Source organism: Cyclospora cayetanensis, unplaced genomic scaffold, assembly GCF_002999335.1.
Source record: "Cyclospora cayetanensis isolate NF1_C8 unplaced genomic scaffold, CcayRef3 CcayRef3_contig_165, whole genome shotgun sequence".
In the NCBI taxonomy this organism is placed as follows: Eukaryota; Apicomplexa; class Conoidasida; order Eucoccidiorida; family Eimeriidae; genus Cyclospora; species Cyclospora cayetanensis.
In genome coordinates, this window is record NW_020312109.1 from 1 (window position 1) to 11,066 (window position 11,066).

At 49.0% G+C, this 11,066-nt stretch overlaps 2 protein-coding genes and 1 non-coding gene across 3 annotated transcripts; 2 read left to right on the top strand and 1 right to left on the bottom strand.

The window, feature by feature from the left end:
* Positions 1–811: 811 nt before the first annotated feature.
* Positions 812–2,289, top strand: LOC113147234 (60S ribosomal protein L37a-like). The gene is made up of 3 exons (XM_026337120.1): positions 812–832; positions 1,770–1,880; positions 2,137–2,289. The coding sequence occupies exons 1-3, from the start codon at positions 812–814 to the stop codon at positions 2,287–2,289; spliced, it is 285 nt and encodes a 94-aa protein (XP_026192905.1).
* A 1,671-nt stretch (positions 2,290–3,960) lies between these two features.
* Positions 3,961–9,384, top strand: LOC34620307 (Ca(2+)/H(+) antiporter). Its single transcript, XM_026337102.1, has 14 exons — positions 3,961–4,102; positions 4,540–4,741; positions 5,176–5,330; positions 5,560–5,636; positions 6,163–6,286; positions 6,622–6,728; positions 6,864–6,963; positions 7,354–7,437; positions 7,683–7,769; positions 8,005–8,096; positions 8,324–8,444; positions 8,719–8,800; positions 9,152–9,179; positions 9,340–9,384. Exons 1-14 carry the CDS (start codon positions 3,961–3,963, stop codon positions 9,382–9,384), a joined length of 1,446 nt encoding a protein of 481 aa, XP_026192887.1.
* Positions 9,385–10,790: 1,406 nt separating this feature from the next.
* Trnal-aag lies at positions 10,791–10,870 on the bottom strand. Its single transcript has one exon. It is a non-coding gene; the product is annotated as a tRNA-Leu (tRNA).
* Between the last annotated feature and the right edge of the window lie 196 nt (positions 10,871–11,066).

The window sequence follows — 11,066 nt, forward strand, 5'->3', positions numbered from 1 at the left end:
TAAGATTTTGAATAAAAACGTGTTCTGATCGTAGATACATTTATAACAACGTGGACATTTCCACTACTGGGTTTGCGTTTGGGGTTTATTTTGGTAGAGTCAGAAAGTGTGGGTGTGTGTGTGTGTGTGTGTGTGTGTGTGTGTGTGTGTGTGTTAGATGCTATGTCCACCCAACTGAACTATTTCGAGCACTTACTGAGTACACCCGCCTAGCTGTCCCTCCCCCGTTACATCAAAAATTATGAGGGGCGATCATGCGAGATTTTCATTGGAAAACACTCAGTAGCTTTCTACTAAGTTTGTATTCGGTCTAAAGGTAAATTTACCCTCAGGAAGCGTTACTGTTGCGTCTTCATGTACCGAACTATGTATACTGTACTGTGCGATAAAAATGAAGAATGCACTCTAAGCAGTCTAGTTCTTAACAAAATAATGCTGGCGGAGTAAAACACGTCTAAGTGTAGAAGCTTGGCTCGCGAAGAACTCGCCCTTGATAAAAGAAAAGTGGTTGCGTGTTTCCAACTGTTCCGCAGGTGGGTCCGCGTAACGCTCATTGGCGTATTCCTCAATAGGAAAAATACACAAACCTTTGCGCATATAGTCTTAGGTGTAGATCCATAACGGTCGTTCAGGCTTCGCATTGGAGCAGCAGAAAGCCCCAAAGCCCCACATTTGCAGTTGAGTTGACTGCGGCCCTAGGACGCCACGGGAGTCCTTTGTAGTGTGTTGTGAGGAAATTTCTCACTCCCCTTCCGAATCTTTCTTGCGGCTGACATCTTTGTTCCGTTCATTTCTCTCTAAGGCCTCGAAAATGGCAAAGAGGACGAAGAAGGTACTCAGGACGGCACCCTGTTCCTTGTTTCCTCCCCTCAGCCTCATCCGTAGCAGTTTTGTGTAGAAGGCAGCGGCGTATTTGCAGCAGCTCCTGTAGGTCGTAAAGATCTCCATTTCTCTGGTTGATTTCTTCTGAGGGGGTTTTCTGTGCTCGACAGATTGCGGCATTGGAAGTGGTTTCCTTTAGCCCATTGCTCGGTACTGCCCCTGCCTCGGCGGCTGCCTGTTGGAGCGCCGACAGAGACATCGTTAGCTTTTATTATGAAAAAAAGCGTTCTCCGCGAATTCTGTGCCTATCTCGATGCCCTAAGCTGTGCCATCCTTGAATCCTGTGGAGGCAGATAGGCCTGAGTTGGGCTGGTGTGGGGCATGGCAATGGGCAGCCTTCATGTGAGGGGAAATGCAAATATATCATCTGCTTTGTAAAGGCAAATATGATGCGGGAAGGCAGGGGAGCTCAAATACGGCCCCACTCGCCAATAAAAACTTTGGATTGGGACCTAACCATACTTCTTTCGTATTGACGTGTTCCTATGCATTGTATTTGCTCGTGCTGTACACTTTCATCAAGCTGACGTATTGTGCCTGCTTTGCACACAAACGGCTCTCTCCAAGAGCCGGGAGGGGGCCCTTCGCTTAGTGTGAAATCCCCTCTCGGTTCCAACGGGGAGCGAAATAGAGGGGTTTCCTGTCTGCTGGCCCTTTTGAGGTCTCCCGTTTTTCTGTGGGAGTCCTCGTACAGTGCCTGTTATACAACTTGTTTTCCTTTGTATTGGTTACTAGCACTTTTGCTTTCAGAAGGACGTTCGTTGTGTTTTGAGGAACGGATTCGAGGCAGAATGACGCACAAATAAGGCGTTTCATCCCTCCCAAGACAGCGTATACCTGACGATTGCATGTGAACTGCATCGTTTATCATTTGGGTGTATGTGCAGGTCGGCGTCGTGGGGAAGTACGGCACGCGCTACGGTGCGTCCCTTAGGAAAGTTGTTAAGAAAATTGAGCTTCAGCAGCACGCCAAATATACGTGCCCCTTCTGCGGCAAGGTGAGCCTGGTGGCCCTAGCTTTCGCTTTACCACATAATCGCGTTTTTGCCTTTGTAATTCTTCTTTCATGACCCTTTCCCCTTCAGCCGGGTGCAAGGGCATTCGGGTGTACAAGCACTTTTTTCTGTAGTGAGCCCCATGCCCGAATACCCCTTTCCTGCTGGCTGGGCTGATTTGAACGCCACCGGTGCGTGCTCTTAGTCTGACAAAGTGATTTGGAATACGCGCAATTGCTTTGTATGTTGCTTGCTGCAGATGGGCGTGAGGAGGCAAGCTGTGGGGATTTGGCATTGCCGCGGCTGTTCGAAGACGATGACTGGTGGCGCCTGGACCCTGCAGACGGCGGCTGCTGCCACTGTTCGCTCCACTGTGGTACGCCTCAGGAAGCAGATGGGAGAGTCGAAGTGATTTTTTCACTTCTATTTCGGTGTAATTCAAAATAACAGTTCGGAGTGAGGTGATGCACTGTGTTCGATTTGTCGTCTCCTGTACTGCCACTTTTTTCCTTCCTCGGAACAAGGAGACCAGAAAGCAGTAACAGGAGGCGATGGAGACGAACACTTGATGGAGAGTGAAACCTGTTCATTTCTTTGCTTCTTATCTTCCAAGTGGAGAAACGCGGGCGGGGAGCAACATAAGTTTTGAAAATTAGGCACTTTATTGGAAAGCTAGCTACTGAGATTATTACTAGTATGGAGAATGGGCAAATCGCTAGTTGGCGTAAGATGAATTCTTGAAGTTGAAAGGGAAGCAGACAGGTACTAAGGGTGTGGGACTCGCTGAAGTCAAGAAATCACCGGGTGCTGCAGCAAGGACACATCAAAGGTTCTTTCAAGCTCGGAGTGTGTAATGAGTAGATACCTCCTGGATATGCAATGAGGGTTGTAGTGATCGGTTGTTCATTGTGTTCGGCGGTAGTTTTACGGGGTCCAGGTGGTTTGAGCAGGGCTGCTAGGATGCGCGCGCCCGGCCTGTGTACATGGGGTCCACTTGGTGTTAAAGCTACCATAGATACTCTCGTCTGTCGGATGTGTTGTTGGGAAAAGGGCACCTGCAGTTGAAGTGGAAGGCGTCTACGAAGATCTGTTAAGTGAACCCTCGGCTGAGGCACGCGTGCTTGTGGGACTGAAAAAAATTACAGAACTTGCTGTGGTAGCTATACCATGAATAAACAGGAATTATAGCATATTCATTGCAGTTGATAGCAGAAGAATTGCGCGAACCCGAAGCGTCCGTGCCTTGCAAGCCCTCTGCAGTTGACAGGGTTGCGGTGGCATGGTGTGTAAAGGAAGCCCAGTCGACTACCGCGCATAGTTTTACAAAATTCTTCTTAAATATGAATAATAGACTGCCTATAGTCAAAGACTAGGAGAAACAGCTCTTTTCTAGCATAAGGAACCACAGCCCTTGCTCCTCGATTCCCTATGCATAGCCATTTTCACAAGTACCACCTTCGTCTGCCTTCTGCCTGCCACCCCGTTTCCATCCTTTCGCAAACGGCAACATAAAAATCGTAATCTTGCATGCCGGAACATATAAGCTTGCCGATACCTTTCCATTTACCCGCTCGGTGCTCACAAGTAGTTCATCTTTTATTGTGCAGGCGAGTTGTCAACAAGAGGCAGCGTACCACGAGCAGGGGCCGGACTATTCTGCTGTCCAGATGCTTCATCTAGTAACCCAAAGAGGGGCAGCTGGGAGTTCGTAGCTCCCGCAGCCAAACGCTAACCACAGGGGCCTCTAGGGGCCCTCTCCAGTACTATCTCTTCCTTGCGTCAACTGTACATTTCTCCTTCCTTTGCTATCGTTCCCTTCTTGCGTGGTACTTTTGTCTGCGGAAACACGCGCCACGTTTCTTCATGCAGCCTATCCCCCTTGGCCCCCACTGTGCATCGGTTCTCTCCAATCACCCTCACCTTGCCTGTCTCTCCCTCAGCTGAGCACTTGCTGCTCTTTTATGATCTGTTGAGTCTACCGCTACTATCGGTCTCCAGCTTTTCCTCCTGGGGCACCCCAACTTAGGGGCAAAACGCAGGAAATCGAGGCGCTGCCGGCTACGTAACACAAGCGCTCGACAAGATGGTAATGCACAGAGTGCGAGCCACCTCTTATGTGCGGCGAACTCTATCCCAGCCGATGAACAAACGGAGGGCGACGGCAGCGTTGGCACCCCACGAAGAAGCAGGAGTTATTGGAGGAAGCACCGAGCTTCCAGAGGGAGGTAAGTCCAAGCTAAACTTGATAGGATTCTTGTTGCCATTGCTGGCTGCTGTTGGTGTTTTCACGCCCCCTTGTTCCACCTATGTGCTTGGGAGGCACTTTCTGGAGCTTTCCCACTTGGTGCATCTTATCGTATTTTGTCGTTTCCTCGTCGGACTCTCCTTCCCTGTTGCACGGTCTCCTTGCCTCTTCTAGCGCTCCCATCTCTCCATGTCAAGTGATTTCTCTCCGTCTGTGCGTTTCACGAGCTACTCCTCCCCATCTTCATTTATGTGCATCCTTAGTTTGTCCACAAACACACTCAACCCGCATCCTTCTTCTCATTCGCCCTCGCCAGAAGCCCATCAAAAGAAGGGCGAGACCTGACAGCACTTCACAACTTCCCAGCACTATTTCACTCCGCTTTGGTGGCTCTTGCTGCGTTTAATTCTGGCGCAGCAAATATCTTGGGAAGCATTGCTGCTCCTAACCGCCAGCTGCACTTGGGCCTTTTAGCGGACGGAGGAAGCAGCTCGCGGCTGAGGGAGATGGGAACCGGCACCATCGAGGAGGAAGGCACTGAAGGGGGCCTCTCTGATGCAGCCTTCTCCTTCACCTTTAAAGAAGACATTGCGCGGCTCAAGGAGATATGCTTTACAAAGTGAAATGGGGAGATGGAGAGCAACAGCAGATGATAGGCCTATCCCAGACTTCCTGTATTTTGTTTTGTTGCTCGTGCTGGCCGTTTTCCCTGTTTCGTTCGAGTCTTGTGATGGCCGCCCTATACTAAATGCAATTCAACTGGAGAGGACTCTCTGTTCCATTGCATGTGCCAATCACGGCTCCTCTTAGCAAAGGATTGCCGTTGCATATTTCGTGCCAACGTCTTTAGCTTTTTGGATTGTGTGTCTGGGTATTCATTGTGCTTACTCGCCTTCCCGATGCTTCTTTTTCCGTGTGTAGCTCGTTTTATGTCTTGTCTCCTCACCTTATGCCTCCTGCGCATTCCAGTTTCGTCCGCATGCCTCTTTAAAGGCCCGTCTCTCCATCAACACAGTCCCTTGCTGTCTTTTGCCTGCAACATACGATTGTCAGGACCCAGCTGCTGTTGTTTTTTGCTCCTCTTGGTTTGTGGAGTCAGTTGGGTGGCCTTCCAGTCATTTTCGTCTTCATCTTCAACTTTGCAGCTCTCATTCCTCTTTCTGCCCTCCTTGGGGCCTTCACTGAGGAACTTTCGCTCCATACGGGAGGTACGCGGGAAGAGAGCCAGTTTCCAGTTACGTAGGTAGACACCCCACGAACGAGTTGCTGAGACAGAAGGGCCATGAGAAGGATGCTGAGAGAAAGAAGCGAGCGGGAAAAGCGAGGGGGGAGGGGGGCAGAAGGCGAAAGGGAGAGAGGTCACTTCGAAGAAAAACCCTCGCGGCGGCTCCTTGCGCCTCACGCGATCGGCTAATGGGTGACTGCATATCTGTTCAGAAATAACAGGGGGTCTTCTGAATGCGACGTTTGGCAATGCCGTGGAGATGATCATGTCCGTCCAGGCACTCCGCATTGTGAGGCTTACAGCTGAGGGTGCAGGGTGTAGGCTTTAATCCACGTCCGCTCAGGCCAGTCAAGCTGCGCGACGCAACGCATACGGCTGATGCCCTGTAGAGGATTTCGATTAATGTTTCGCTGAGATGTACGGTTTTTATATGGTCCTCGTGGGGGGTTAATGTTTTAGTAATGTTTCTTGGTATAGTCTGAGTTTGCCTTGCCCCCTGTGCTTCTTGTGTCTACTTGCGTCTGCTGAATGTGTGCATGGTCATCGTGCACCTTCCACCCTTACGCGCAAGCGTGAAGAGTGTGCAGCAACGCAGTGCGGCATATCAGAGTAGATGCGAACAGAGGGATTGAAACAGTAATGGATGACGAAAGGGGCCATGTTTTGTAATTCCTTCATATTACGTGTGTTTCTTGTTCGTACCGTGCAAATCTTCTCGTTCACCAGTTGATCTTAACCTCATATACTTCGGTGCCTTTGCCTTGTTTTATTCCTGATTTCCGTGTGCTGTCTCGCTGTTTCGCGCCCATATGTAGGGTCTGCTTGAGGTGGTCCAGGGCACCCTCCTGGGATCGATCCTCTCAAACTTACTATTGGTCCTGGGAATGTCTTTCTTCGCTGGCGGTCTACGGCACTATGTTCAAAAATTTAATGAAAAAGGTATAAGGCGCTAGTTATGGAGGACGAAGGAAGAAAAGGGAGGGCAACAGAGTACATGGAGGGTCGTAGGTAGAAGTTGGAGGGAGAATAGGAGAGTGAACACAAAATAGAGACGCACTAGGGGGGGTCGGACCATTGTCTTATTTGCTCCGAAACGATGTAACTGGCCGAGCAGAGGGGTGTAATTTAAGTATGCCTCTTTGGTGATGGCGGTATGTGTGTGTGTGTGTGTGTGTCTGTGTGTCTGTGTCTGTGTGTGTATGTGTGTGTGTCTGTGTGTTTGTGTGTGTGTGTCTGTGTGTGTGTGTCTGCTTCCGTCAATTACCTCCGCTTAGGGGCTACATGCAGCGTTACTCTGCTGCTGCTTTCGTGTATGGGAATTGTCATTCCAACGGTGGCAGCGGTTGACAATGGGATGCACGGCACATATGATATCCTCATGGTAATTCGACGCATGGGTTGGAAGTGTGATGTGCAATTTGCATGCTGGAGACCGGTCGCTTGTTTGTCTGGCTGGCAATGGTCCGTGTCTTTCATTCGACCCTACTTATGCTGTTTGGATGCTGCGTTGTTTTAGATAAGTCGAATAACCGCCTTGCTGATAGGGCTAACCTACTGCCTCTTCCTCTTCTTCCAGCTCTATACTCACATAGGCTTGTTCAAGGATGACGCAGATGGTACACACGCCCAGTCTATACGCACTTTTCCTGCATGGTCACTTATTTTGAAGGGCCCAGATGCAGTAGAGGAGACGGGAGTGGGAAGGAAATGGATTAGAGCTGTTAATACTAGCAGCATGAACAGGCGTACCTAGGGTTTTAACAGGGAAAATGGAGGTGCAACCGTGCGTATTGTCCCTGGGGTGCCCGTTTCTTGATTTGAGGATGATTGGAAAGCTCCAAAACATATCTGAAAGCCTCTTCCTCTCGGTTCGAATTTCGATTATACCTGTTCACTTGATTTTTCTGCCCGGTTGATTCCTCCACAAGAGTATGATCGGCGTCCATAAACGTGCTTTTTCATTTGTGACACAAAGGCTGTAACACATTTGGCTTTGTGATTTACAGAGACAGAAGACTGGCCGATGATGTCCTGGGAAGGAGCAACAACGATGCTTTTTGTTGTCACTGTTCTGGTCGCTATACACTCAGGTTGGCTGCCGCGCCTGCCCCTCTGCCATACGCTTTTTGCTCTTTTCGCTCCTTCAATGTCTTACTGGATCGTGCTCGCTGAGTTCCCTGAGTGTGTGTATGGCCTTGCCGGTGTTCTGTATATCTTTTTCATCCTGATTCGTTATATCCTTACTTTGCTCTTTCTCGGTTCCCATACCATCTCCTGGTGTGTTATCTGTTCTAATTTGCTGTCTTTATTTTGTTGCTGTGCGTGGAATGAACAGAGTTTCTCGTTTCTTCCATTGAGACCGTCGTTGCCGATTACGGCCTCCCCGAGAGTTTCATTGGGGTTATTCTCCTCCCGATTGTTGGTGTGTATGCAATCCCATGTCTAATCCAAAAATCTGCGCAGTAGAACACATGCAGTTTTCCCTCTTGAGCTGCAAATGCAAGAAGTGTCCCAGCCCACCTGACTTATTTTTACTCGATGCCTAAGGCATCGTTCTCCCATCATTCCCCCTATTCTTCCGTAACACGACTGTGTACGTGCATGTCGCTTACTTCGTGCAATGCTGCCTGTATACCCGAGGTGCTACATCTGTTCAGGAAATGCTGCAGAGCATTTAACAGCAGTCACAGTGGCTATGAAGAACAAGGTCGATTTAGCCATGGGTGTGGCCGTGGGCTCTTCTGCTCAGGTTCGCCGTTCCCCTATTAGCAGCACAGAAAAACAACTAACGTGTAACTTTCACAGTTTACGATCACTGGGTATTGTTACTTGCTTGAAAGCTTTCACAAGTGAATGGCATCCTGTATGGCTAACGTCCCGCCTACCCCGATTCGTGGGCTGCTTCTGATTTGGCTTTGTCGTCTTTTGCCGCAGCAGGCGTATATCCATATGTACGCTGTGCGTCTGTTCCTGCAGATAGCCTTGTTCGTCTTCCCCTTCACGGTGTTAGTTGCCTGGGCAATGGGGCAGCCGTTGACGATGGCGGTGCAGCCTTTGAGTGCCGTCGTGATGCTTCTTTCTGTTTTGGTTGCGATGGGTACGCCCAGCAGAACAAACATCAAACGTTACGCCCCGACCACCGTTTTGCAGAGTGTTGACACCGAGGGCTCCCTCGTTTCGGCCGTAGTATTGCGTGGAGCTGTTGGAGACTTCAAGGGACCGATGCGCACGAATAATTTAAGAAAACGAGTTGCATTGCTGTACACCTTTCACAGCAAGAGCAGCAACAAGCCTCCGACATGGTGGGAAAGCAATCTAAAAGTGACACGTGTGGGTTGTCTGTGCTTACCCTGCTGTGTGGCTGCGTTTAGCGGTAGTGCAGGACGGGGAGAGCAACTGGCTGGAAGGCGTGATGCTTATTGCCGCCTATTTTATTATCTCCGTTGTCTTCTGGTAATTCGTTTGGCTTTTGCACGAGAACTCCTTACAAGTCAACAAGAAAACAGCTTTGCTGCATTGTGCCTTTTGAGCATCTGTGTCTTCTTCTGCTTCGGAGGCACATATAGACACTAAAAGGCTTCTCCTTTCAGTTCACCCCATGACGTACGATTTTAAGTGGCATCTTCCAGCGTATCCTGTTTCCGTGCACGTTTCGTTCCTCTTCCTTTCTTGCTTGAGTCCGTGTCAGCGGAATACCATTTCACGATGCATAAATCATTTTTCATGTGCACCAAACCCCTCCTCTGCCATGTGCGTTTCATTTCATTTTCCATGTCTGTAATGCTTTATGTGGTGGCTCTGCAGGTTTGATCGACCAGGAACCAAAGCCGCCGTAACAGTTCCCCCTTAAAATGCTAGAAATATGTTTGTTTTCCTTCTCCTTTGTTTTGTTTGTCTTTTTCGCTTTTCCGTTCTCTTCATATTCCTGATGTTCGATATTTGCGTTTTATTTCAAAGGATACGAACTGCCGGCAGCCTGATGATGGCGCCAGCTTTCTCCTTCCTCTCAGAGCAATTCGATACAAGGGAATAACTAGGCATTACGCGAAAAGATAAATATATGCAGAACAAGAAGCAGAAGGACATTGAGGGGCTAACAAACGAACCAGTTTACGTGTCAGCAGACACTTCGACAGGTAACAGAGGGGTGAGCGTGTTCAGCGATAGCCACTTGGAAGAACACGAGCAACTTTTGTTTACCTGCTTCTTTGGCAGCGAACCCATGAGAAATCTACACGCGAGATGAGATGCGTAAAGAAGGGATAGAACGGAAGGGCATTTAGCTTCCATTAGATGAAGCACGGTTTAAAAGGTCGAGTTGTCAGAACATCTGAAGCCAGTGAATAAGCACATTTCGTGTTAGGGTGTGGAATAAACATGGCCGGTGTGGTCATACGCAGGTGCGAAGTTCTCACACTACCTGCTAGTTGCTTAGTAATGATTCTAGGAATAACCTGCATTGTGTTGTGGCTGTGGCACTTCCACGCTTCTTCCAATGTTGAACTTTGCTACTGTAGTTTTGTGCCTAGAGGACGAATCAGGAATGAGGCCCTGAAGAGGATAGCACATATTTGGTGGTTGCGTCGCCACTAGCTTTGTAGCGGGCTAAGCAACACATTGAGCATATTCTAACCACTCGAGTCGTGCGTAGATATTGGTGAACTAGCTGGTCATGACTATTTTGTTTGCAGAGTGTCGTACGCTAGGTAAAAGAAAGCGCAATGATGTGTGCGTGTGCGCTAGATGCTGTGCAACTGGGTGTCAGTGCATTGCATACACGTTTCAGGAACTTTGAGGGGCGCGACGGGGGTGAATGGGAGACTATTCCGCAAGGCACTCATAACTTGTTGTTCGTACTGACTCTAGATTCAAGTGTATTCCTACAGAAGCTTTAGGTGGGGCGGTGCCAACTCTGTTTCTGCATTGTTGCAATCTCACGTTCGGCTGCAACTAGCGTCTGCCACTTAAATTAGCATTGTGAGCTCGCGGTGACAGGATACTGCAACTACAATAACATGTAATAGACCAGATTATCGTGTATCTCTTTCATTGCACACTATAGAAACACCTCAGCTACAACTGAAAGCCTCCGAACGAAGAAAAAGCATCCAGCATAAAATCCCGAAGGGCCCACGGACAGGTTCTTAATTTCCTACGTGTTGACCAGGCCGCAGTTGTTTGCAGCGGCGGGCGAAATGTGCAGGTTTTTCGCTTGTTGGAAAGCAAAACTTCTGCCGCATCGAGTTCGCTCGTATCTGGTGGCTACCTACTGTCTTCAGGTTGTTTAGTGATAGTACTATTAAGCACTTCGCACACGCGCTCGGCACGAAGGTGTCAGCTCCTCCAACGATGAAGTTGCCATTTACCGGATTTCTGACGGTAATGTTTAGGTGTTTATCAACAAAAAACGCCAAAATACAGATGGGAGCAGCGGCAGAGAAAATGACAGAAGTGGGGTTCGAACCCACGCCCTTTCGGACTGCGGCCTTAACGCAGCGCCTTAGACCACTCGGCCATCCTGCCAGTAGCTGGCCAGCGAAACAACGGTAGAACGCAATTGCTGAAAATCATTGCGAACTAGTCCTCGCTTTTAGTAAACGTCTCTACAAATCTAGATAAGAGGTAGTCACATTGCTATAATGAATTGTTCTGCTATTCAGCGCAGTGCACGGGAGCTGTGGGGCTCGCCACAACGGTGTTCCCTATTTGTCAGTTGTTT